The sequence below is a fragment of the Emys orbicularis genome, chromosome 19, assembly GCF_028017835.1.
Source record: "Emys orbicularis isolate rEmyOrb1 chromosome 19, rEmyOrb1.hap1, whole genome shotgun sequence".
Lineage (NCBI taxonomy): Eukaryota > Metazoa > Chordata > Testudines > Emydidae > Emys > Emys orbicularis.
In genome coordinates this window covers 23,141,749-23,168,875 of record NC_088701.1, presented here as the reverse complement: position 1 = coordinate 23,168,875, position 27,127 = coordinate 23,141,749, and the positions used below count along the sequence as shown (strand labels likewise).

Here is a 27,127-nt window from a genome sequence, read left to right as displayed (position 1 = left end):
GTCTAGAGAAGTTAGACCAAGCTCTGCAACTCACCCTCTCCCATAGCACAAGAACAAGAGTGTGTTTAACGAAACAAAGGGAACATGTTTAAAATTGATAACGAAATATTTGTTCGTGCATTAGCCTGCTGAACTCATGGCCCCAAGGTAGAATTCAGGCCAAAAGCTTAGCGAGATTCAGAAAAGGATTGGCCATTTATATGAACAACAAGACTATCCAGAGTTGTTATAGCGAACACTATAACCACAGACAAGAGCTTTGGAAGGTCTATACACCCTCCTGCTTCTGGGTACACGCCAGCCTGAGTATTATGGGCTAGGAGGGGGCAGTTTATCTGCAGATTTTTGCACCTACCACTGAAAGGGCTAGTATTGGACACTGCTGGGGGTAGGATATTGGACTAGATGGAACAGTGGTCTGATCCAGGCAATTCTTATGTTCTTAACTACTTACTAAACCTTTGTAACACTAAGCTCCTTATGGTATTAAAACAGAATTTTAAAAAATGTGATTTACTTATGCTCTTACTTTACACTTGCATTTCATTCCGCTTGAACCAATGAGGCCCAGGAAGGTGAAATGACTTGCCCTAGAGGTCACATGGCAAGTCAGTGGCTGAGCTGGGACTAGAACCCAGGAGTCCTGGAAACGTCAGTGGGATGCCATTGTACACACATCTACTCCAGTAGGTGTCTACATACCTTGATTAAAAAGGTACATGAAACTAATTTACATAACAAAAATGTGTTTTCTTTGTGAATGGGTCTTGGCGGAGTTTGGAACTGAAAACAAGGCTGTAGGTATGATGTCAGCGAAGGCATTTAATGAGCTGTTTAAGCAGCTAATGACAAAGGCATCCCACAAAGAGTGGAAGACGACACTCCTTCGTGATTTGTTCTGGCTCCACCTCAGATCAATTTTTACGTATTTCTCTTCATTGCTCCCCCAGCTGAAGTCATAATCCTCCCTTTCAGACATCACCCCTGGTTGCTGTGGAGCTGTTCATGTCAAACAGAAGATTATAACTTCAAGGTGGTGGCTGAACAGCAAGGAGAGACCAATCGTGTTTTCATACCAACTCTTGAGTTATGGAGAACAAGAGAAAAAAAATCAAGACAGAAAAAAGCATTAGAGGAAGCAGAATGGGTTTTGGAGACTGAACAATTTTGCAGTTTCCACAGGGGACTGCATCAGTTGCTTCTGGTGTGTGTATTTTAAAGAAGACAATTAAGCATAAAAGAAGAGAGAGGATCATAAAAGGTAAAGATGAGAATCTGTTAACTGATCAGTTCATCCCAAACAGGATTATTCCCTACAGCGTATTCTCAGCAGGGCTCTATCTTCTCCAGTTTGACAGGTCTCGAGGAATCCAGGATATCAGCCTAACAGAGCTGGGAATGGCAGTTCAGTGATAGGGCTTTAGAGACATCAGGAACAAAGATGCAGCTTACATAGCCCATGTGATAATGGAGGTAGGCCTGTCTGAGTTCCTCTCTAGCAATCCCTTCAGCCAACTCACATCAGAGGACGCCATGGACTAAGTTCATCACTGACTGCAATACAGTTACAAGCTAGGGATGAATTTAGCTTGCTGCTGCGAGACAGGTGGCACTGATGCGTGGCTTGTGATGATTGCTGGCAAGAAGGAATAAAGTCGTAGAAATGAGACAGGAAGAAAGGAAAGTGACATACGCTGACAGACGATTGACAGGAGCAGACCTTAAAATCTGGTGTCAAAATGAAATGCACCAAGAGCTCGACATCTCTTAAAGACAATCTGCTGCCTAAAGCAACTCAGAATCACAATATAAAGCCCTAAAAAACCTAGCACGGTTTACAATGGAAACACGGATAAGAAACTTAAGGGAGGGATCCCCAAATGTGAAACACACACACACAGGTTAAACAGATACCCCTAAAAGGAGGGAAGGGATGGGGTGGCGACAGGAACCTTACCTCCATCTGTGGTATTTCTGATGTTATTTTCACCACTTTCTTTTCTGCATCCCTAGAAGATGGGGGGGGGGGAGGAAAGAGAATGGATCAGAGCCAGGAACCTACACTCACCAATCTAATTTCCAACCAGAGAATTCCTATTAGTTTAAAATAATATGTCCCAGTAGCAGATATACTGGGTTGCCTCCCTCCACCTCTGTAAGTATAACCAACACATCTCAACCATCACTGGGTTCATGGTCTACAGAACGAAAGCACCCTCAGCCAACACCCCTAGGACACCAACGCCTCTCCAGCCCCTTACAAGACAAGCCTCTGTAAGCGTGGCGCTAGGTACCAAAGAGAACATGAGGTATGGAAGTACAATCCTTACCCAAGGTTGGGGTAAGACAGAGAGGGAAGTACTCTCTTGGTGAGGCCACAGCTTGACAGTCAGGCCCCATGGGTCCTACCTAGTGTGACTAGTGGGGTGGGGGTGGGCTCTGGCAGTCAGGACTCCTAGATTCCATCAGGGGCTCTGACAGGAAGCGTGGCCTAGTTGCCAGAGAAGATCCATGGGGTCAAGAACTCTTGGGTTCTCCTCCCAGCTCTGTTACCAATGCAGCCTCGAGAGGGAAGAAGTCTCTCCAGCGCTGAGGAAAGTGTTGATGCTCCCCAAGTCACAGCGGGGAGGTGAGGATTAACCAGCGTGCACACAGCACTCTGAGAAGCTTGCTTGAAAGGTGATACAGAAATGCAAAGTATCACACGTCTTCCACACACCCAAGGATAACCTATCGCTATTTCCCAGAGGCTCTCAACAGTGATGTTCAGCTCCCATCAGAAGGCCAAAGCCTGGACTGTGTGCCCTGTAGAGCTTTATTCCTTTACAGCTATTCGTTTACAAAGGATTGCTCTGTTCTAGTTCACGGCACGGCCACCGGTTACTTTCACCAGGTCAGCACCAGCTTCCTCAGCTCTGGTGATATTTCAAATGCACGCTTCTTTAACAATGCACAGTTGGCTACAGTGAAGACCAGCAACGTGACCAAACAAATATAATGGAGTGGGCGTGCTCCAAAGTTTATGCTCTGAAAATAGGGCTGAGGTTTGAGGGAGAAAACAAAGGAGGAAAAGACAAAGTTCGGAAGTTCCCAGGGTAAAAGAAACAGCATCCTCCTCCCCCAAACAACTCCCATAAACCAGTGGGTCATAACCAGCCTCATTAAGGTCTCCCATTTAGAGAAATGTGCTGCCTTTGTTCCAGATTCCTGGACAGTTTTCCCATTTTATGCCCTGAAAGGTAGTAATGGTTTAATTACACTTTCACAGGAAGCAATTCTGAACAGGAACCAGGACTTGTTACTCTCCAGCCTCCACAGGAGCTACTTGTTTGGGACGCAGATAAAGGACGCCCCCTGCTGTCCAAAATTAAGTACTGAACTCAAATTAGCTTGAAGCAGTTCTATCTCCTTAGCAGACAGTTGTACATCAGAGAGTTTGGTTCTCTCTCATCTCTTTCATAGTAACAATTTAAGTACTGGTAAGGCGGCAATCATGCAGGCAAATACGCAGCTATGACACACTCAGCCAGAGCTCCCAGGCAGCCAAGGACATTAGAACCTGATTTATGGTTATGGGGGATGTGGGTTGGGACACGAGGAATTGTCCCTTTCTCCTTACAAGACCTTTATCTTACAGCTGGGCCAGTGTCTACAGCTGAGATGAAGGGGCCCCAGAACATGGTTTCACCTGAACTATATTACTCACATGCGCCCACAAGCTAATGTGCTGTGCTATACTCTCATTTCGATGCTCTAAAGAGCTCTTCATTCCCACTGCTGCAGCTTCCTTCAGGTACTCCCAACAGCCCAGGCGTGAGCATGAATGTAGGCAATTAAGGTGAAATTCACACTTACGCAGAGGGCCAGGACCAGGCCTATGCACCGCTTATGTGCTATCCTGATGGCTTAAGTGAGGCTTTGTTCTGACCCACAGCACAGGATTGAATGTCAAGAGGGCAACATTACCAAGCTCACGTTGACTACTTGAACACAGTAACTGGCAATGGAGGACAGCAAAGCACTGGCTGGAAACACCCTCCTGTCGCAAGAGGTGAGGGCTACACAGAGGACCGGGAGGAAAAGTCCTGAATGCCAATCGAAGCAGGGACAACGACTCCTGTTGTGGTCCTGGCCAAGTCACTTTACCTCTCTGCTCCCCAGTTTGCCATCTGACAGAAATAAGGGGGATAAATACTTCCTTGCCTGCCAAGGAGTGGTGAGGGTTAGCAGCAAAGGGCTTTGCAGAGAAAAGCATCACCAGTGTTGCAGGTATTTGCTACCAGTAATGCACTGGGGTTTAACCTCCACCATTCACATGCGTCTGACGAAGTGGGTATTCACCCACGAAAGCTCATGCTCCAATACGTCTGTTAGTCTATAAGGTGCCACAGGACTCTGTTACTTTTTACAGATCCAGACTAACACGGCTACCCCTCTGATACGCCACCATTCAGTTCATCTGAAAGAGGGTCTCTCTTTGCACAGACATGATGCATCTTCTCAGAGCCAAACAAAACCAAAAACCGCAGGCTAATTTCTTATTTCCCTTCTGGCACTAAACCCTGTGCTTCTATATCTGCAGTAACTGCTAAATCACGCCCCCGGCATCCAGCAAACAACTGTCTGTGGATTAATAAGGAAACTCAACTCAGAGCTATAGAAGCAAATGCTTAGGAACCACAATGAAAGGAAAAAAGCATGGAAAGAGACATCCTGTGCTGTGACTTGCTGGCATGATGCAAAAGTGAGGAGACTAATTTACTAGTCTCATCCTCTTCCATCCGACTCCACGTCACTGCGGGTCACCTGAGCGAATGGCAAATATACAGCATAGACACTGTCACAAGAGAAGGAAGAGGACAACTAGGCCAACTGACTGGAAATCAGATGAATATTTCACATTTCTATAGTATCTTTCATCCCCAAATCCTTCACAAACTATACACAGCTCCCCTGAAATGCAGCCCCCTCTGAGGTGGACTGCAGTAGCCAGTCCAACAGCAAGGTGAGGCCAAGGACACCAGGCCAGAATTCTGCCCTCACAGAAGGTGTCAGGGACGTTTGGTGACCACACAGGGCAGACAGGGCCTTGCTTTTCAAAGTTTCCTCCAAAAGATCTACAGACTAAACTGCTTGGAAGTCAGTTTATCTGCCAGGGACGAATGAGGGGCAGAGCCTACCCTGCTGGGATGTGAACCTGTGATTCCAGGCAGTCCAAGGTATTGCACACCTGATGTTTATTCCACTAGGCCCCCTCCACACACACACACAACTATGATACTTGTCTTTGTAGATTTCAACTCCTTTGAAGCAGGTGCTATGGAACTAGTGAGTGCTCATACAGGGCTACTGTCTCCACACCCAGACATACGCCCCTCAGTTACAACCGTGCATTCCCCAGAAACGTACACATCAGCTGATTTTTCAGGAGGTTCTTCCTCTTTAGCAGGAGGCTCTACCGGTTTCTGTTCTTCTTCCTGCAATTCAATTAGTTGAGAAAGTGGGTGAGGTTAATACTCCAGTCAACTGAATGGAAGGAAGAGGCATTGGAGGGGAACACTGTCAACACTTACAGATTTTGATTGTTTAAAAACATCTACCCAGAGCTCTAGGTGCTTGGAAACAAGTTTTTTCCACATTACATATAGAATTCAAATGGAGAAATGTCCCCAATCAGTGCACCCTTCTCCCCCTGAATCTCTGCACATCAGATCTCACTTTCCCTTTCCACCCAGTCCCTGGGAAAAGAGACAGGCTTTGCAACGTCTACTGAAGGTCAACCATCTCGGACTCTGGCAAACCAAGGAGAAAATTAACCTGAGAGCCCCATGTCCCCAAACCTATCTGATTTTAAACCAGAGGGCTGTCAGCTGCAACATCTCATCAGCTGCCCCTAGTAACACCTGAGGAAAGAGTCTCTCTAAAGGTTAAGAGGCCCAACAGTGAACCTATCTACCCAGTTTAATGTACTTTAAGACTCCTCCTGATGCAGAAAGAAAGAGACAGAAATCGCTGGGCTGCCATCCCACATGGACATTCTGCAATCTCACTGCTGTCCTCTCCTCAGAGTACTCAGAGGACAGCACAAACTGCTTCCCCAGAAGTCTGTGCGGCCTGGCCAATAAGCACCTCGCGGTGGGATAACGGTCTGTTGCAAAAGCCTTGTTAGTATTTATTAGAGGGGGCTGCAGTCTAGTCATCAGAGCCCAGGGCCAGACTGCTGACCTTCCGTAGACGTTGCAAAGCCGGACTCTAGCTTTGGTTCTGAAACCGTCTTCCTTAGTGATCGAGGCAAGTCACTTTACCTCTACCTCACCTTCCTCATCTGTAAAAACAGTGATAATACTACAGACAACCCTACTGTATGGAGGGTGCTGTGAGGATAAATACATTGGGAAACAGCTGAAAGCTTTACATAAAAGGCAATACTTAGCGCTTACCCCATAATGTAGTCACTATAGCCATCTGTATTTATCATACAGTGTTAATATAAACGCCTGGATTTTATATTCTGGGTATTTATTTTGCAAATTATACGGCTGTCAAGCAATTAAAAAAATTAATCGTGATTAATTGCGCTGTTAAACAATAGAATACTATTTATATAAATATTTTTGGATGTTTTCCACATTTTCAAATATATTGATTTCAGTTACAACACAGAATACAAAGTGTGCAGTACTCACTTTATATTTATTTTGTATTATAAATATTTGCACTGTAAAAATAAAAAATGGTATTTTTCAATTCACTTAATACAAGTATTGTAGTGCAATCTCTATCATGAAAGTTGAACTTACAAATGTAGAATTATGTACAAAAAATAACTGCATTCAAAAACAAAACAATGGAAAACTTTAGAGCCTACAAGTCCACTCAGTCCTACTTCTTGTTCAGCCAATCGCTCAGACAAACAAGTTTGTTTACATTTGCAGGAGATAATGCTGCCCACTTCTTGTTTACGTCACCTGAAAGCGAGAACAGGCATTTGCATGGCACTGTTGTAGCCGGCGTTGCCACATGCACTAAATATTCATATGCCTCTTCATGCTTCAACCACCATTCCAGAGGACATGCGTCCATGATGATGACGGGTTCTGCTCAATAACGATCCAAAACAGTGCAGACCAACGCATGTTCATTTTCATCATGAGAGTCAGATGCCACCAGCAGAAGGTTGATTTTCTTTTTTGGTGGTTCAGGTTCTGTCGTTTCCGCATCGCAGTGTTGCTCTTTTAAGACTTCTGAAAGCATGCTCCACACCCCATCCCAATCAGATTTTGGAAGGCACTTCAGATTCTTAAACCTTGGGTCAAGTGCTGTAGTTATCTTTAGAAATCTCACATTGGTACCTTCTTTGCATTTTGTCAAATCTGCAGTGCAAGTGTTCTTAAAATGAACAACATGTGCTGGGTCATCATCCGAGACGACTATAACATGAAATATATGGCAGAATGCAGGTAAAAAGCAGAGCAGGAGACTTACAATTCTCCCCCAAGGAGTTCAGTCACAAATTTAATTAACACATTATTTAACAAGCGTCATCAGCATGGACATGTTTAGCATATATGGCACGTAAATACCGTACCTTGCAATGCCAGCTACAAAAGTGCCATCCGAACGTCTGTTCTCACTTTCGGGTGACATTGTAAATTAGAAGTGGGCAGCATTATCTCCCGTAAATGTAAACAAACTTGTTTCTCTTAGCGATTGGCTGAACAAGAAGTAGGACCGAGTGGATTTGCAGGCTCTAAAGTTTTACATTGTTTTGGTTTTGAGTGCAGTTACATAACCAACAACAACAAAAAAAATCTACATTTGTAAGTTGCGCTTTAACAATAAAGAGATTGCAATACGGTATTTGTATGAGGTGAATTGAAAAATACTATTTATTTTGTTTATCATTTTTACAGTGCAAATATTTGTAATAATAATAATATAAAGCGAGTACTGTACACTTTGTATTCTCTATTGCAATTGAAATCAATATATTTCAAAAAAGTAGAAAAACATCAAAAATATTTATTAAATTTCAATTGGTATTCTATTGTTTAACAGTGCGATTAAAACTGCGATTAACCATGATTAATTTTTTTAATCGCGATTAATTTTTTTGAGTGAACGATATAAGGGGCTAAGATTTACCCTGGCTTCTCCATACAGCAGTATTTTGGGACAAGATTCTGCAACACTGAAGACCACTCACATGAGTAAAGTTTCGTACGTGTTTGCAGGATTAGAGCTTTTCTTCCAACTGAATTTATAGTATTAAGAGTAACAAAAATTCTATAGACACTGAAAACAAAGTGCAACAACAAACAACTAAATCGCAATGTATTTAAAAACACAGACATGGGGCCAAATCTAGAGATTACATACAAAGATGCAACTTTGGACTTCAGCAGAGATACACCTGGATATGTCAGGTCCGAATTTAACCTAGATGTCATTGGCAAAAAATTTTTTGGCTCTACTTTTCCTCTGGGCTTGTGGGTAAACTCAAGGACCTTATTATTTATGCTGGGTCTTTTTATGAAGTCTTAGCAGGTTTCGTAAGTGTTAGGATAAAGGATTTATTTTATGTATATCTATTTGTGGGTTATATTTGTTTTGACAAGGCTAATACTTAATAAAAAAACCCACATTTTCTGAGGACATAGGAAACGTGCTTGGGATGAGAACATTCTCAAGTTTACAATATCCTACCTTCTCACAGCGAGGTAGCTGGCAAAGAGAGCATACACAACATGTATGATCCAAACCCAGCACATTTGGGGGTAGATAAAAATACCTAAAGAGACTAGTTTTCCTAACACTAACTGGTCCCCCCAGGGTTGAGCTCTTTGTTCTCTCTCGGAGTGCAAGTCCTTCGTTTTGAGGCTCACTTCTTCAGGCAATCTGGCTATGCCCGTGTCCACTCACTTTTACAGCACTATGTAAAAACACAAAAACCAGGTGCTTTTCTTAAGCACAATATTTTCCAGTTGATAAGATCTGCTCTTCAGTGAGTGAGGCCTAAAACTAACTCAGTTTACTTCATACTTAGGGTTACTATTAAAAGAGTCCAATTCTGTAATGTAAGCCACATACCAAGATTATGCAGTCCCCAAGAAACCCCATTAGTAACAATGTCAAATACACTACAGGTTTCAGAGTAGCAGCCGTGTTAGTCTGTATCCGCAAAAAGAGCAGGAGTACTTGTGGCACATATGTTTCACTCTATATGCATCCGAAGAAGTGGGTTGTAGCCCACGAAAGCTTATGCTCTAATAAATTTGTTAGTCTCTAAGGTGCCACAAGAACTCCTGTTCTTTTTGCGGATACACTACAGTTCATTCACAGTGGAGTTCCCCACGATTGCGACAGTGATTGACATGATATAGAGTAATTAATCTGTACATTGACATCAGGCAAACTGGTACACAGCTACACCTACAAATAGATTGAAAGTATGATAATCTGCTCACAGTAATAGGATTTACCTCTGTTTCTTCTCCCAAAACATCTTCTTCATTTGCTTCTTCTTCAGCTAAAAGAATTTTTTAAAAATCCACAGATTAGAGAGAGATTAACTCCTAGAAGGCTGATGTTCTCCACACTAATAAGTAAGTGAATGTTGTAAAGATTCTATTCGGGTTCTTACATCAGGCCCATCACCACAATATGTAAGCATATACTCTAGGAATTGTTTTGGAGAAGCTCTGTGGCCTGTGTTACACAAAATGTATACACAGACACTTCATAAATTTGGGGTTTTTTAGGGGGTGGGAATTGGGATCGAAAAAGAAAAGAATACACCTTGAATTACTCAATATTACAGTCACTCTCCATACATAGACCTGGATGGGAGCGCCACATGAGGAACACCTGATTAATTGGGCCTATCACCAAGAAAATCCTGAGGACTGTCTCATCAGGGAGATTCTCAGAGGCTACAGCCACAGGACAGCTCTTATTCCAAGAGTCTCACAGCAAGCCCATGTAATGGGGACTGTTCACAACAGCTAGAATCTATAAAAAGGAACCAATTGGGGAGAGTTCAAAATTCCTGTAAAAACAAAGAGGCCACAGCTGGACCCTGAGTCGACCTTGCTAGAGGGACCCTCGAACTGCAAAGCTTGCTCCAGCCCAACATATTACTCACCGTGTTCATCAAGGTAGGCCTGGAGTCTGTTTATGAGATCCTGTTTGTTTCCTTTCACCTCCAGGCCACGGGCGAGACATTCTTGTTTCAGTTCAGCAAGCTGCGTACCAGAAGAGACTTCCCATTAGCATACTTAATTCATTCAAGTTTGCAAAGAACAGGAGGAACACCACCAAAGCAAAAGGATCAAAACAAGCAAATAATGAGCAGACCAGATAAACCAAGGGCATTGGCACTGACAAAAGAAAAGGCAATAAGTCTAGTGGTTAGAGCTGGGGGGGGACCAGGAGTCACGACTGCTGGGATTTGAGAGGAGTGTGTTCTAGTGGTTAGAGCAGGGACGGGGAGGGGTCAGGATTCCTTGAAACTACCCTCAACTGTGCCAATGATTTACTGATGCCTTGGACAAGTCAGTTCATCTCCCTATGATCGGTTTCCCCCCAAATCTAATAAATAAAAATATGTGCCTCTCTATTTAACTGTTTCAAAGACATTAAGATGAAAGGTCCTTCTGTATGACACCATAGTCATGTTATTGAAACCACAGAAGTTAGAGACAAAAGAGCCATTAGATTATCTGGGCCCAATTCAAGATTATCCCCTAATGAACTCTTTCTAGTGTTCTGCCCAGGCTAATTTTAAGAGTCCTAAATACAGGCTTCAATCACAATCCTCACAAGATTATATTACAGTCAAACGTCATCTTGCTATCGAAGTTTCTTCCCCTGTAGAATTCTGAGATGCTTGTTTATTAGCATCATACAGGTTTGGTGATATTTCTTACTAAGACAAAGACTAGAGGACATGCTGAGAAAACCCAAAATGTTGATTATTCTGGGTAGGTTAATATATGTACCTGGTGTGCAATGACTGATATTTGGCTACCCTGTAATCAGGTCCTATCCTTATTCTTTTGCTTCAGTAAAAGTAATGCACATTTAAGCATTGCCCGCACTACGGTGTGAAAGCAACAGCATCACACACTAACACGTGGAGGAACTCACCACCACAAACTAAAAGATGGACCACTTTTGAAGCCCAAATATACTCTGGAAATCCCCTATTTTGGGGACGAGGCAGCCAGTGACCGCAGCTGCCCCCTTTGCCCGGGGTGGAGGGGTTTCTCAGCAGTATTTGAAGTGGCTGCCCTGCCCCCAGGTTTGGAAGATTACTACTCGCCCGGGGTTTTGTGAGTGTCTCCTGATTTTCTCCCCGCGTGACTCTCTCCCGAGCACCTTATTTCACAAGCACCGAGGGGGGGGGGGAGGGGGGCTCGCAGCGCGTCCCCATGGGCAGGAAAGCGCTCGGGGGCAGCCCCATTTCATTGCTCAAAACACAGGCCCCGTAGCGGGGGCACCGCCGGTCGCGCAGGCCTCACCCGCTCTCCCCACCGCCCCAGCGGGATGCCGGGCAGCCCAGGGGACGGAGGAAGGCCCCGGAGCTGTGGCGGCCCAGCCCCCCGGGATACCCCCAGGGCGGGAGCCGGGGCAGGGCCACACGTGCTGCTGGCGGGAGCGGAGCGCTCGGAGGCGGCGAGGCTCGGGCGGCCCGGGGGGGTCTCGGCCTCTCCCGCAGGCGGGGGTCAGGCTCCCCGGCTGCCCCGCGGTGAGACAGACCGGGGGCCAGGCCCCACCCGCTATGAGGGGGAGGGAGGCGGGGCCCCGCGGCGCGCCCCTCTCCGTTACCTTCAGCTTGTGGAGCTCCACGGTCTCCGCCGCCATCTTGTCGCCTCCTCAGGTCGCTCCCGCCTGGCCCCGCCCACCCCGAGCGCCCGCCGCCCAATGACCCGCGCTCTTCCTGAGCGGGCGCTCAACCCGCCCCTCAATATCGCGCCTTCCTACTGGCCCAGCGGCACCCGGCCCTGCGGCTTCCTATTGGTAGCCACAGAGGGAGGGGCGGGGACAGAGGTGAGCGACGACGACGCTGGCCAATAGGTGCGCAGGAGACGGAGGTGGGCAGCCAATAGCGGGCGGCAGCGGGGGTGGGGCGCAGGCAGGGGCACTTCCTGGAGACGAGCCGGGGGAGCGGTGTGGAGGTTCCGCACCAGCCGCCAGGTGGGTGAGGCTGGGGGGGGGTCGGTTATAGGGGCCCGAGGGCTCTGAAGGGGGAAGGAAGGTGGGGAGGAGCAGCTATAGCCGCCTGCCGGCGGGGGGCTATGTAGGAGGAGGGGCACCGATGGGGGCGGGGCGGTCCGTGGTGGGCGGGGCACCGATGGGGGCGGGGCGGTCCGTGGTGGGCGGGGCACCGGTAGGTTCCGGCAAGAGGCCAGGCCTGGGCCCCATTTCTAACTGGGAGGCGGTGCCCAACCCCTAGAGAGGTACTAGCGGCTGGAGCTGTGGCTCAGGAGACCTGGGTTCTGTTCCCGGCTCTCCCCTTGGCCTGCTCGGTGGCCTTGAGCGAGTCATTTCCTCGCTCCGTGCCTCAGTTTCCCCATGGGTAGAATGGAGAGCATGATACTGCCCTTCTTTGTAAAGAGCTTTGAGATCCACTGATGAAAAGTGAGATTTAAAGAGCTAGGTGGTGGTGGTATTATTCTACTGGAAGGGGTGACGCGGCCATATAAGGGCTGAGAGGTGGAGGGAGACATATGGGATGCAGGATGAGCTGTAGGTATTGGGGGGTGGGGCCATAAAGATGGGGAGAAACTAAAACCTGAATTACAGAGCAAAAGCAACTCCTAGGGTCCCTGCAATTTCAGCTTTGCTTGCGGGATTTCCAGAATCACTAACAAGTGCCATCCAGTGGATGAGAGTGGGGGATGGGGGGAGGGGGCTGGGAGTCAGGATGCCTGGGTTCTATTCCCCAGCTCCGGGCAAGGAGTGGGGTGTAGTTGCTAGAGGAGGCAGCTATGCCTGGGTCCCACTTCTCATTGCCGCTACCTCCGTTTGTGGCTGTGGGCAGGTCGTTTCCCCTCTCTGTGACTTGATGTTCTGCCCGTAAGATGGGGATACAGAGACCTTACCAACCCGCCTGGGGGCTGTGATGATTCATGCATTAATGTTTATAAAGCATCTGGGGACTCTTGGCTGCAAGATGTTGCAGAAGGACAAAGTATTAGAAAGAAACCTGGAATGGGCATGTGCCGAAAGCCGTGATCCCAAGGAAGGATGGTGTCAGGCACGTGGCGGAATCAGAAAACCTCGTTGTTTCAGATGAGTAACGTTGGACTCTTCTCCTACACCCCGTCTCTCATTCAGGATGAACGTCGGGGTGGCCCACAGCGAGGTGAATCCCAACACACGGGTGCTGAACAGCCGTGGCATCTGGCTGGCCTACGTGATCTCGGTGGGAGTTCTCCATATCATTCTCCTCAGCATCCCGTTCTTCAGCATTCCCGTGGTCTGGACCCTCACTAATGTTATACACAACCTGGTGAGTCAAATCTCAGCCTCCCGGCTCGTTTTCCTGCACTGCTAGAAAGAGCGGGATTCGCCTCGGCTCTTCGGGCCCTGGCGGAGCTGGGATGAGGCCCAGTCCCTCCCTGCTGGGTCAGCACTCAGAGAGATGTAGCTATAGAGGGTGCTGTATTTGGGAAAGCTTAAGGTGATAGAGGAAGTACTTTCCTGACCCCCGCTGATGATCAGCTCTGGCCTGACACATGACATTTCGTTATCCTTTTCCTAGTTTAGGAGCAAGAACTCCTGAGTTCTGTTTCCAGCTGCCACTCTCTTAGGCAAGTCACTTTTCCTAGGGAGAACTTACCTGCCCAGCCAGCCCTTTTCTAAACCCAGACGTGGTCTTTGACTCTGGCCTCCCTAACAATGAGTTCCACAGCTCCACTGCACTCTAGCTTTGTGTCCTGGCTGAGCCCTGCCCCCCATTGTGTTAATGATACAACAGCATAAGGACCCAGGCCCTCTCCTCACCTCCTCCCTTCTCCCCCTGGGAATGGCAGGTGATGTACTGGTTTCTCCACACTGTGAAAGGGACCCCGTTTGAGACGCCGGACCAGGGCAAGGATCGCCTGCTCACGCACTGGGAGCAGATCGACTATGGGACGCAGTGCACCTCCTCCCGCAAGTTCCTCAGCATCTCACCAGTGGTTCTGTGAGTGGCCGGTCCTGCTGCGGCAGGCCAGCTGTAGAGCGGCCAGTGGTGGTTCATTCCCAGGACCTGCCTGCTCTGCAGGGGGCCTCTGGTAGCAGGGCTTCAAACCTGCCCAGAGCTGCAGCTCCCAGGCACTCAGTGGGGCTCACGGCAGTTCCCATCCTCTCCAGTGCCCCTGCGTAGCCCAGGGAGACGACAAGCACATTATGCCAGGCTCCAGCTTTAGCTGAGCAGGCGTGAGTGGCTCAGGGAGAAGATGGGTTTGCTGTAGTCTGCGTGAAGCCGTACTGGGCACTAGCCTACGCTGGGCCTTCCCCTACGCAGGGAAAGCCACCTCGGCTATAGAGTACGTCGCTTTTCAATGGAACTGGCCAGAGCCCTGCATGCCTTGGCAAGGTGGCTGCCCTCTGAGTATTGCAACTGGAGGGCACAAGCTCTCGGGCCTGAAACAAACCAGTGGGCATCAGGCTAGTCCTTGAAGGCTTGTGCCCCGAGCAGCATGGGCTCTGGTGACTGAACTCCGCCTGTGCCGGGGAAATAGTTCTGCATGAGGTTCATTGGCTGGGATGTTTGCATGACCACCTCTGCTGTCAATCCAGCCTCAGAAATAGCTTTCATGTGCCGTCGCCCCAGCCGGGGACTGGATGGCCACAGAACTAACCCTGCCTCTGTCTCTCTTCCAGTTACCTCCTCACCAGCTTTTATACCAAATACGACCCTGCACATTTTATAATCAACACGACGTCCCTCCTCAGCGTCCTCCTCCCCAAGCTGCCCCAGTTCCATGGCGTGCGCGTCTTTGGCATCAACAAATACTAAGAGTCAGTGCTGCCGAGCCGGCTGCGAGGGAAGAGGGGCCCATCCCAACAAGGAGTAACGAACCCAGCGTGAAGGTGCTGTCCTGACTGTGAACTAGGCCACTGCTTGAGCCACTTGGAGGGATTATTTTGCAAGGGGATTAAGTTACTCTCCCTAATAATCATCGGTATTTGGGCTTTATCTTTTGTTTGGGTGGAGAGAGCTGTGAGGAGGGAGGGGGTCTAAGTGTCACACGAGCTACCCTGTTAGCTGTCTACCGCTCATGTAACTGCGAGAGGGGAGAACTGCTGCCCAGCAGGGGGGAAATGGCCAGTCTGTGCATCCTCCCCATCCTTGTGTTTTATAAACTTCTACCGTAATAAAGACGTTTTAGAGACAACAGTGGTGTTCTTGCAAGGGGGCCCTAGGCTTAGAGGAATCAGCCAGGGGTGACGGTAAAGAGCAGAAGATATTCACTCAGGGGAGAGGATGTGGAGTGGATCCCACAACCCACTGCTCGTTCCGCAGAAGAGAGAGGCTTCTTCAAATCATATTTTAATTTAACAAAAGTGATAAGAAAGAGTTACACAATCATCTTAAAAACTTCTGTGCTCAGCCCTCAAGCCAAAGGAGATGAACCGTGCCTACGCCCGACATCAAACACTCACATGGCAATACAGGTCAGGAAGAGTGATTGATTGTCCAAGACTTATTTTTTTGCAAAACGTATTTAAGCATCTTAAGGCAGCTCTGCCCCGCAGCAGCCCAAGCAGATGCGCTTCCAGCCAATCCGCTTCCCCAAACCTCCAGGAGCGCAGAGAAGCTGCAGAGGCACATCGACAGGTGCTCAGAGGCAGGGGAGAGAGGGAACATGCCTGTAACTCGGGTTCTGGCTCCCCCGCTGTGAACTGAGTTAGGCAGCCCTGGCAGGAGAGCCACAGAAGCCACGCAAGCTCAGGGGAGAAAAGAACAGAGCAAGCTGGCAGGTGAGAGCAGGGAGGGGTCCTTGGGCGTGGCTGCTCTCCTGTGCATGCTCAGCTCAAAGCCGGTGAGCCTGTGGCTTTCAGTGTACAGGGAGGCCCCAGCGAAAGAGAGGCGCTGGCATCTGCCAAAGGCAAGCTTTGCTGTACTCGCTCATGATGAAAAGACAAGCTAAAGAGGCTGGCAGCCCAGCAGTCGACAAACTCCCCCTTAAACATGAAGGGGTACGGAGCAGCACCGTGGCTGTGGCAGCTGCCCAAGAGGAGCCAACAAGAAGCCACGAGCATACAGACCAAGAGGACATCACCATTCTGGAGCTGCCTCATTTCCTGCCCCATGTGCTGGCAGCTAGAACATTACTGGAGGAGTTGTTCCCTCCTGGTATATTTCCAAGGCCCCTTAATGCCCATTTTGGGGTCACCGAGGCACTACCAGCCAAGGTGTCCTTTGCAGTGAGAACTAGAGAGAGCAAATCCCCAGCAGCCCTGGTTCTCCATGTGTGAGAGCTCAAGGTGGATCTCCATTGGGAAGAGCTTCCAGGTGAGGAGAGATTAAAAATGACTGGGACAGCTCAGTTTGGAAAAGAGATGGGGGGAGGGGGCAATATGACAGGTCGATAAAGTCATGAATGGTGTGAAGAAAGTGACTAGGGAAGTGTTATTTACCCCTTCTCATAACAAACCAACCAGGCATCACCCAATGAAATTAATAGGCAGCAGGTTTAAAACCAACAATGGAGCCCACAATGCACAGTCAACTTGTGGAACTCCTTGCCAGGGGATGTGGTGAAGGCCAAAACTATAACTGGGTTCAAAAAAAGAATTAGTTAAGTTCACAGGGGAGAGGTCCATCAATGGCTGTTAGCCAAGATGGGCAGAGACACAGCCCCATGCTCTGGGTGTCCTTAACCTCTGACTGCCAGATGCTGGAATTGGAAGACAGGCTGGATCTCTCAACGATTGCCCTGTTCTGTTCACTCCCTCAGAAGCACTTGACACCTGCCACTATCTGAAGCCAGGACACTGGGCTAGCGGGACCATTGGTCTGACCCAGTATGGCCGTTCTTATGATTAGCTCCCTTATGATTAGATCACTTGGATGCACGGCTTTACATTGTCCATTCATCCATTATGCACCAGTGACTGTGATTGGCCCCGTGTTAAAACACTGCTTCCGCCTCCCACCAACTTCAAACCTAGAGCTAACGGCTGCCTGCTCAGCTCAAGGCAAACTGAGCCCAGGAGCGAGGGGATAGGGTGCCAGATGTGGGCCGCCTCTCACAGCCCAGGTAAAGCCCTGGCAGAAACAGTCCAAGCTGCCCCCCCGCCTCAGAGGGAGCACAGCTTGCACCTCCTCAGGGGTCCGGTCAGACCCTGCGGTCCTGCATACAATCGTGCTGCCCTCTCAGGGGACCCCACATTTGCACCCACTGTAGCTGGAATTTTTAGGGACATGGATGCACGTCTGCAAGGAACCAGCTCAAGACCCTTGATTCATTTCACATAAGGCCCCCCCAATAGCCATCTGATGCTGAGACTCACTCCCAGCTCAGCTGCCCTTAGAACCAGGTAGCCAGAGGCAAAGAGCGCTGCAGCCCTGGTCCCCGCGGCGTTCAGTCCTGCTGCCCACAGTTCACTCTGGGAAGAGGAATCCGGGTTTGCAGGTAAGTGACACCTGGGGGAGAAAGAGTCTGACGGAGAAGCCAGCTAAGTGGTTCCCATCACACCCTTCACCTAAGGAAAAGAGGCTCAAATAACAAAGCTAGAGGAAGGCTGAGCTGGGAGGGTTTGTTTTAAAGAGCTTCGTCTCATCATTAGAAGGAAGGTGATGAGGAAATACCTGACCTCACCCCTCCTGTCCAGGGCAGCCAGGCCAGGCGTTAGTTAACAGACAAAGGCAGCGCAAACGAAGATTCAGTGTGTCCTGAGGTACTTCTTCCACTAGCCCAAAATCCAGCTTTAGCGGGGGCCAGGCCGCCTGCTAGTTATGTCCCCCTTTTTCACACCTGCAGTGGGGTCTAGACACAAGTTGGGTGTGAAGAGAACACTCTTATGTAATCCTACTGGGGTTTATTTTGCAGGGGGATAGGGAATTGTTCAATATACACTCACCAGTTTAATCCTAAAGCAGAGCTTTCTGCTCACCCCCACACCATTGTTTGTGTAGGCCCTACCCTAAATCCAATTCGTTTTGGAAATTCAGCAGTGGAATGCCCAAAACAACCTGACAAGTAAAAGGAGTTATTTCCTGGCACAACTTAAAAATCAGCTTTACTCCAGCTGGGGTCAAAGTATCTCAGCAGCAGCTCTCTGAGCTGGGTGCGTGTTAGCGACCGGCAGAGCAAACCTAAGGAGGTTACAGAAAGTGCCAACAGAAAGCCGAGGTGGAATACACGGAACGGAGTGACGCTGCCCTGGGAAGGGGGGGAAGCACTCCCCCATCTGCTCTCAGGGACTGAGCTATAGTTATCGCAGGGGGTATGCACATAATCGAGATATGTACAAAGAGGAACCAGCTGTTAAAACCCAAGACCAATCCTTCAGGGAGAGGCTGGACAGTTACAGACCCGTCTAACCGCCGGGAGCACAGGAGCTTGCAGGGCCCAGCGGAAGCAGACCAGGTTGGGGCTGGGCTTACAAACTTGACCTTGCTCCTTTGGAAAGTCTGGTCCTCATGTGTGCGAGCGGCTGGCACCGGCCAGCATCCCTGTGAACAGTAAATTCAATACTGGCTGCACAGATCAGGAGACTTGTGAAGACAACATCTCACAACTGAGCTCCCAGATAAACCTGCTGAGGAACCGCTGTCCCGCGTCTCAGGCCCGTGGCAGAGCCCAGCTGGCAGGAAAGCAGGGCCGAGGGGAAATCAGCAACAAAAATCAGATGGGGGATAAGCATGAAGCTAGGGGCCAGCATGTGCTACCAGCGCAGTGGGAAGGGAGCACCCCCCCATGCCTCATTTCATCTCTGGGGAAAAAGGCTTCCCCACGCGCTCCGCTGAGAGCGCAGACAGATGCACTGGCTACAGCAGCAGGTATGGAGAACACTCTGCAAGAGTTAGACAAGGGACTCAGTCTTGGCTCCCAGGGCCAAGGCCAGGCTGCTCCCTGGGAGCATTCTCCAGGCAGCGGTGAGCTGAGCAAGCTGCCCTCCAGCACCGGGGGGGGTTAACGCTTGGCATGGCTCTTCTGGGGGTGATGAGTTGCGGGGACGGGCGGGGTCAATCCGACCTGCTGCAGAAGCTTTAGGAGGCCAAATCGCAACTCAGTGCTATGGGATGCTGCTCAGTCACTGTGTCTGACGGATTACAGCTCCCCCCAGCTCTCAGAGGGCTGAGAGACACAGACTTCAATGGGCAGGGGAGTGAAGGGGAGCTGCCCATGAGAAGGGGAGGCAGGTGGATGGAAGGGACATGGCTGCCTCCCAATGGATCCCAGGTGTGGCCTTCATGGAAATGAAACATCCCCTGATTTTTAAAGTAACCCTGAAGAGATTCCATGGCTCTGTTCAGCTTCCCCCACCCCACACCACCCCAGCAGAGAGACCCTTCCCCATACACTGGGCTGGTGTCTCCAGGGATCCTGCAGGGCACCCCCCGCTGGAGTTCTTTGGTATCACTGGGGCTGGTTCTTTACGCTAGAAGTTAACGGCGTCAGCTGGAAATTCCCCGAACGCCTGGTTGCTTTTAAATATCTAAAGAAAAAAAAATAGATTCTTCTTCTTGTAAAGAGCCCTTTAGTGTCCGACCTAGCGCCTGGGTCGCGCCCAGCTGCCTGCTGGAATGTCCACCGGAGCTTCGTCTCCTGCCAGTGCTTGTGGCCTCCTGCCAGGCCGAGTTCAAAGCGGCCCCCACCGGCCACGCCGCTCCTCAGCGCTGGAAGGGACGGCGCACTTTCTTCCGCCTTTTCTGCTTCGAGTCCCCTTTTGGGGCTGCACTCTCGGTCTTCGGGGCTGGAGCAGAAGCAGAAGGAGCTGCTGCCCGGGGGGGTTGGGGTGGGCTGAAGAAGCCCCCGTTGGGCATCTGCCCTGGGGTCCCCTGAAATACGCGGTTGAAGAAGTCCTGCAGGTCTGCAGCCGAGGTAGGGCTGCCTTCAGAGGCGGTTCTGGGGGAAAACAAGAGACGGCCCTTACACATGCAGTTGGGTGTGGAGGTTTGGCAAGGGCTAGTGGGTTAGAGCCGGGGGGTCGGCACTCAGGACTCCTGGGTTCTGTCCCCACCTCAGGGTGGTAAGTGGTTTGCTGGGGCTCCTGGGTTCTATTCCCAGCTCGGTCAGGGACTCTCAAAGCAGGCCACTCCCGGTCTCCTCGCCAGGGAGAGCAGCCACACAGCGAGGGAGAGGTGAGGCTAAGGGGCCCGATCCTGCCAGGGGCTCAGTGACCTGCCCTTCTGTTAACTTCAGAAGCATTGGATGGCACTTGGCAGGGGGCTCAGGGATCACTGCGCTCCCGTGACCATTCCACCCAGTGGGGGAGGCAGCTGGAACTCCAGGCAGCTAGAGACAGGACAGGTTGACAGAGCGACAGAGGACGGATCACAGGCCGGCGTTGGTTTAAACATGTCTGTGAGGACCGGGGGGGGGGGGGGTGTCCTCCAACAGCCACAGAAAGGGGGAGTTTTATCTGTACAGAATAACCTGTCCTCAGTCCGCATGGTTTAAAGCCGCAGCGCAGTACTCTGCCACAAGGGGGCACTGCTCAAGGGCCCAGCACTAGCACGATTAGGAAAGGGGGGAGCTATGCTGACCCCATCTAGGAGACGTACTCAGCTCCCTTCGGGCCGCTGATGGGGGATGCCAGAGGGAACTCATGGCTAGCCACAGCTCCCCCAGAAGTGCTCAAGTCTGAGATTTGACCCATCCCCACCCACTCAGACCAAGGCGAGAGCACGAGGGAACCAGAACAGCATCCAGTACCAACCTCTGGCGTCCACCCGAGCCAGAGCTCCTCGATCCAAACGATATGTGATACGGGACGCGGTGGGTGTCGGGAGAGATTCCAACCCGCTGGCAGCCGGCCCACTCTGCAGACAGACAGGCAGGACACACCATCAGCCGGCGGGAAGCCGCCTTAGCTCAGCGCAGGAAGCAACCGCCGCCATCACCCCTCCCAGCCTCCGGAGCGCAGGAGTAATGACACAGCTCAGGGAAAGCAGGAGGCAGCCGCACCCCCACCAAGGGCTGGCGTCCTCCTCTCCAGCTGGGCTAGGGATCCCGAGGGGGAGGCGTGCTAGGCCCTGACCCATCAGGAGCAGAGGAAGGTTTAAACACAGGTTAATCAGCCTGGGGTAACTGCTATTCAGGGGGCTGGCAAACAACTGGGCAGTTTCACGGTCTAGTCAGGCAGCATGTCCTGGCCCCACTGACACCCCCTACCTGTGATGTCATAGACTTTCCCATCCATCAGGGCGAAGTAGGTGATTTTCAGCCCCAGCATGCTCGATTCGGCCCAGAAGTCTCCCTCCTCGGCAGGGTGCAACTTGCCGCACTCCGCGCAGTAGCGAGCGCTGAGCGGATCTCGGTCCATCTCGAACCTCCTAGAGCAGGAGGGAGATTTTCAAACGCCGGTAGAGCAGGGCCAGCTTTGCCATGTCACGTCCCAGAGGGACGCGTCCTCCCTCCCACAGCACCCCAAATTCCCAGAATGCTCTGGGACAACCGCACCAGAGAACACTTGTGCTGAAGGAAGAAGCGCAGCTAACTGGGAAAGCCAGGACATGAGTCCACCAGCTGCAGGATCGTCTGGCTGATCCATTCCGGCCACCAGGCAGGGCCAGGCCCGCTCCTGAACCCCAGGCCCCATGGAGGGGTAACGCTCTGTGCCCCAGGAGGAGGCAGGGCACCAGGCCTGCAAGCAAGAGGTTAAAGCAGTCACCGAAGGCCAGCACCTACTTGTGCTTCCCCTGGCACTTGCTGCACATCATGGTGTTCATGGCCTCTTTCAGGTCTTCCCGCAGCTTGGTGAGGAACTCATTCATGGATTTGGTCAGCTCGCTCTCTGCCATCCGCTTGCTGCAATCACAACGGCATGGGGATGAGTCACGCCCCAGGTGGGACTGGCACAGCACAGCCTCTGCATCCAGCAGTCAGCGCACGCCCTTCCCTGCTGGGCTCAGCCCTCGTCGGCAGCAGGGCCGGCTTTGCACGAGGTTCTTGCCGCAGCCAGCGTGGGGGCACACATCCTTACCTCTTCCCCAGGCCATCGCTGGCCGAGACGTGGCGGCAGAAGCCCGGCACTAGATCAGCACTTGGGAGGCCGCCGGGCCGGGCAGCCGGGCCTGGAGAGCCTCCGCTTTGTTCCATCAGCCCGGGTCTGACGCCGCACCGCACCACTCGCACCAGCCTGTGCACCAAGGTGCTTCGAGCGTGGTAAGCCCTCCTCCCCTCCCCACCCATTTGCTCCCGTCACCTGTGGCGGCTCCTCGCTAACCCAGGCAGTAAGCGCTCTAGGACAGGGACTGTCTGTAGGACACATTTGTACAGCTCCTAGCACAACAGCGCCCACACCCTGACCTGGGCCACCGGGCCCGACCGTAACATTGATCACAGGTGAGAAGAGAAGAAGAGCCGGAGGGATTTCACTTATAATCGGACGCCTGAAATTCCCACGTGCCAGTTCTCTGACAGGGGACCGGAGTCTGTCTAAGAGCGACTTCTAAAGGGGATTTAAGTACAGGAGGTTTCTCGGTTAAACCCCTCGTGCTCTGCCTTTGCTCTCATGACCAACAGCTCATCAAAAGCCCTTAGTGCCTCGCTCAGAAATTCCTGGCTGTGTCCTCCCAGCAGAGCACAGGAGGTTCACCCACACTCGGGCCTGAAAGCAACGTCTCGCAGTGGCGAGTACTGGAAGAGGACCGGTCCCACTCAAGACACCCGTCTGAAGGCGCCATCCTTGCTCCCCCAGTCAGCTGGGGAAGCAGAAGTCCCAGGGCAGGCCTGAAGCCAGAGCACCGACTTCGGTGGGCAGCTCAGATCAGCAAGTCGCGGTGGGACTGATTAGCACAGCCCAAGATCCCAGCCCACTTTCCTCCCTGTCGCCTGTCCCTCGAGCACATAGAGGTGGGACGGAGGAGGCCATGTTCTCTAACCCGCCACCAGCGACCGCAGGCGCCCCTCCATCCCTCGCCTGGCCTGCCTTAGGGGGCAGGAAGGGGCCCCCCACTCACATCTCGTACTCTTTCCTCTTCTCCGGGTTGCTCACGATGTCCCAGGCGGCTCGCAGCACCTTGAAGGCTTCCTCCGCCCGCGGATGCTTGTTCTTGTCAGGGTGAACCTGCGAAGCAAGACACGGAAACCTGAGAACACCTTCGGCGCGGACCTCGTCTGGGGCGAGGGGTCTGGCCGGGATGGAGCCCCCTCCAGGGGCAGGACAGCACAGCCAGATGGGTCGGGGGGGGGGGGGGAGAAAGAAGGAGGGGGTGCTACATGTCCTCAGACGAGGCCAACTGGTCCACTCTGGTCTGGCTGGGGCCAGGCTACCGAGCTGGCGAGCCTCAGCCCCCGCCTGCCGCTTCTGGGGTCCCGACCCCTGACTGGCAGCTCCTCGCCTTCCTTCTCAGGCAGCACAAGCAGAGCAGCAAAGGCAGGAGGGCTCCCCATCCCGGCCAGCACAAAAAAGGGGGTGCCCAGCTGATGAGCTGGGGCAGAAGGGATGGCCAGCACCAAGGGGAGCCTCAAAGCCATCAAGCGCTCCCAGCGCGGCCCCCGCCGCGACTCCATGGTGCTCGCATGGTGACTCCAACTGACAAAGCTGCGTCAGGACGGGCCGCCACCACCCCGAGGTGTCAGGGCTCGGAGAGCGCCCCAAGGTGCTGCTGCCCTGGCCTGCCAGGGTGCAATCACCAGGCTCCACCTGCCCCCGACAGGTCCCCATGTCTCCCTAGAGCTCAGCTTGTTCTGCCAGTCCCTCCTCACCCCAGCCGGGACAGTCAGAGCACAGCTGATGGCGCGGAGTGGTTCCTCCGAACAAGGGGCACAGTGGAGGAGACGGATCCCCTTGGGGCCGGGAAGCACGCGAAGGCTGCCCCGGGCCGTGACTCTTTAGAAGAGCCCAGGAAAACAGGAAGCACATGGGGCAAAATGTCAAGCAGAATTTTCACTTTATAAAGGACGTGGAAAGCCCAGCGTCCCCTGCTGAGATACCAGGCAGCACCGGGCACTAGAGTCAGCCAGCTGCTCGGCCCTGCAGCCCGTGGCAGTCTCAGCACAAGCTTAACTCGGGAGCTGCTGCCGGTGCCGCCAGCGATTAACACAGATTCCCCACGCCACTGGCAAGGCCTTGCGGTGGACCCGCCAAAGCAAGGGATTCACAGGAAGGAATCTGGGTCTCACCCCAGCTCTGAAACAGAAACGTTACGTGGCCTTTGGACAAGTCACCCTAACTGTGTGGGTCTCAGTTTACTCATCTGTAATATGGGGGCAGGGGGTTAAGCATATTGAGCCTCAGTGGGGAGAGGCTAGAGAAGAGTGACTCACTCTCCCCCCGTAAGAGGACAATGCAGCTCGAATGGAGTTCCTGCCTCATGCCCCCCAGGTGCTCGGGTGCCATGGGGCTGGGTGCGATGTCCGTCCGTCCCCCGCCACACTCACCAGCACAGCCAGCTGACGATAGGCCTTCTTCAGCTCCGTGTCTGAAGCAGTCACCTCCAGCCCCAGTACCTGAAAGGGGTTCAGCTCTTCCTCAGGCACGTCGGCCAGGGCCAGCAGCCGTGCCACCTCCTGGCTGGGCTGGTAGCGCCCCCCTGGGCCAGGATCAGGGCCAGCCACAGCCTCTCCCAGCCCATCGGTCCTTAGCCCTTTGGCTGCCCCAAGCAGCCCTCTCCACTTTTGCAGCAAGTGTGACACGTACTTGCAAGTCCTGGTTTCTTGGACGAGAGCCCACGTTCTGTGGAGGAAGGGGGAGTCCAGGAGCAAGAGGAGCCGGGCCACGCGGCTGGTTCTGCCCAGCTTAGCTGCCCCAGCAAGGAGCAGGGACTTGGAGACTCGCCAGCACAGCCGCAGGCTGCCCAGGAGCAGCATGAGCACCAGGAAGAGCAGGGCACCCAGCATCTTGAGCAGCCGCCACAGCCGGTTCCCCCCAGAACCCAGCCACCGGGCCGCCTTCCCCGAGCTGCTCCTGGCCCGCTGGCTCCACGTCCTCATGCTGCCTTGGGCTGAGGCCCGGTCCCAGGCGTCGAGCTGACAGCAGGAGTAGAGGAGCCTCCCACCAGCTTCCACGTACTCGCCACACTCATGGGTGATGACCAGCACCAGCTTGATGAGCTTCTTGAAACAGGAGACGCAGACCCAGGCCAGCTCTTCCAGCTGCTTGGGGACCTCCGCTTTTAGGTGGCGCCGCCGGTCCACATGGCTCCTCTTCCTGGCCTGCTTGTGCTTCCCGCCAGCTGGTGCAGATCTCCCCTCCCGCTTGGCATTCTCCTTCCCCTCCTCCTTGTCCTTCGTGCCAGAGCGGTGCCTCTGGCGTCTCCCATTCTTCCTGCCGCCGAGCACCCTGCCAGAGTCCGAAGGGTCCTCGCTGGCCTTGGACACTCCGTCATCTTCCTCATCTTCCTCCTGGCCCTGCAGCGATGGGGCCGAATCAGGAGCAAAGGCTTCGTCCTCGGCTCCAGGGGACTCCGAAGCCCAGCGCTGGCAGGTGATGCTACACGAGCAGTTCCCCTTTTCCAAATAAGTCCTGGAGGGATCCAAACTCTCCCCCCAACAACTACAGGAACGTTCGTAACTGGACAGACAGGAGCCAGGGGCACTGGACTCAGTAAAGTGCAAGCCATCCTCTTCGAGCAACCCCATTGGTACTCGGTCACAGCTTCCATTCCAACCAACACCCTCCCCTGCGGTGCAGGCAGGCCTCTGCCCACCGCCTTCTGGAAAGCCCTGATGGGGAGAACGGGCGGCCTCCTCCACCTTACCTAGCCTCTCGGCTGCTGGCTCAGCTAGCAATGTCCCAGCAGCAGCTGGCCCGTGAGCCTCCATGGGTTCCAAGCCTTCGGTGGCTCCGTGGAGTAGTTTCGGCCAGCTCTGGCTCGGAGACGTACGCTCGGGGCCTTCAGGACTGCAGCATTCTTGGAAGAAGTGGCAGCCGCTAGGCCCAGTGCTTCCCGGATCCCCAAAACTTGAGAACAAGGGTCTGTTATCCACACAAGGGCTGGCCCCTGGTGCACCCCTGCCCTCGGAGAGCTCGCCACTCCAGCAGCAGGAACTAGCTGGTTTGGCTTCACACATCCCTCCTCCTCCAGACATCTGCTTCTCCACTGCCTCACCCCCAAAGCCGTCCTGGAGCAGCAAGGGTTAAGTTACAGCTGTCATTTTGTAGCCTTTATCCTGCAAATTAAAAACAAAAAAAAATAAAATCAAAGTCGTCAAAACCAGGCTCAAGGCCAAGATACGTAGTGTGAGGGCTCGAAGGGTAGCCCTGGCCGGGAATCGAGAGTGGTCTCCGAGGCTCATTCTCAAACCCACAGTCCAGGCGACTGGACCTACCTTCTGACACACTGAGAGCAGAGCGGACTGGGGGCCCCTCGAAGGGGAGACAGAGCTTTCCCCACCTCAACGCATTCGTAGACAGCAGCAGCAACCACCCAACAGCTGCTTGCGGAGGAGCCACTGAGATCGGCAGACGGTCGCAGTCCGGATCCCAGGTATTCAGCTCTCAAAGCTCTACCCCCACAAGTGCCAGCGAACTCCCCTCTCACCCCACAGCAGTCGTGGGAAGCTGCCGCTCGTGCTGGCCGTGGCCGTACAGAACTTCCTCGCACGCGGCTTTCACCAGCACTTGAAGAGAAATCCACTGGCCATCGCTTAAGTCACCAGGTTTCCTGCCCTGGCTCCAGGAATCCGAAGTGACCCTCTGGGAAGCTGTTCCCTCGCCCGACAGGTGTCACTACAAAGCCTGTGGGGAGAACAGATAGTAAAGCGCCGTCACTTGACTCCGGATTAGGAAGAGCCCACACGGCATGGCAGAGTCTCAGCGAGCCCCCGCTCACCACTGAACAAGCTTTAGCTCCTAGCTTGGATTTAACCCTGAAATCCTGGCCCAAATCTGGACGAGGGACTCACGCGCCTCTCACGCCCTCGCCCAATGGGGGGCGGCAGCTCGGCCCCAGCCGGTTCCTAGCGAGCCGCTCGCCCCAGCATCGGGCTCCAGCCGCTTCCCCTCCCGACTG

The 27,127-nt window shown here is 52.4% G+C and overlaps 3 protein-coding genes across 5 annotated transcripts in view; 1 reads left to right on the top strand and 2 right to left on the bottom strand.

Moving 5' to 3' along the window:
• The window catches only part of SARNP (SAP domain containing ribonucleoprotein), a 57,319-nt gene extending 45,410 nt beyond the window's left edge, over positions 1-11,909 (bottom strand). For both annotated transcript variants that reach the window (XM_065419311.1, XM_065419312.1), the window contains exons 1-5: positions 11,830-11,909; positions 10,145-10,244; positions 9,483-9,529; positions 5,410-5,477; positions 1,958-2,009 (exon numbers count right to left, since the gene is read on the bottom strand). In XM_065419311.1, coding sequence (XP_065275383.1) covers positions 1,958-2,009; positions 5,410-5,477; positions 9,483-9,529; positions 10,145-10,244; positions 11,830-11,865 — 303 coding nt within the window. In that variant the 5' untranslated portion in view covers positions 11,866-11,909. The remainder of the gene's footprint in view (positions 1-1,957; positions 2,010-5,409; positions 5,478-9,482; positions 9,530-10,144; positions 10,245-11,829) is intronic.
• A 220-nt stretch (positions 11,910-12,129) lies between these two features.
• ORMDL2 (ORMDL sphingolipid biosynthesis regulator 2) lies at positions 12,130-15,381 on the top strand. Of its 2 annotated transcripts, none has more exons than XM_065419468.1 (4): positions 12,130-12,198; positions 13,342-13,516; positions 14,040-14,191; positions 14,875-15,381. In XM_065419468.1, the coding sequence occupies exons 2-4, from the start codon at positions 13,343-13,345 to the stop codon at positions 15,008-15,010; spliced, it is 462 nt and encodes a 153-aa protein (XP_065275540.1). In that variant the 5' UTR covers positions 12,130-12,198; position 13,342; the 3' UTR covers positions 15,011-15,381. The 2 variants fall into 2 exon arrangements, with proteins under 2 accessions (XP_065275540.1, XP_065275541.1); XM_065419469.1 differs by lacking the exon at positions 12,130-12,198 and adding an exon at positions 12,412-12,461.
• A 4,349-nt stretch (positions 15,382-19,730) lies between these two features.
• On the bottom strand, positions 19,731-26,204 carry DNAJC14 (DnaJ heat shock protein family (Hsp40) member C14). Its single transcript, XM_065419589.1, has 6 exons — positions 24,555-26,204; positions 23,132-23,238; positions 21,858-21,977; positions 21,342-21,502; positions 20,887-20,989; positions 19,731-20,072 (listed from the first exon to the last, which is right to left on the bottom strand). Exons 1-6 carry the CDS (start codon positions 26,202-26,204, stop codon positions 19,838-19,840), a joined length of 2,376 nt encoding a protein of 791 aa, XP_065275661.1. The 3' UTR covers positions 19,731-19,837.
• Between the last annotated feature and the right edge of the window lie 923 nt (positions 26,205-27,127).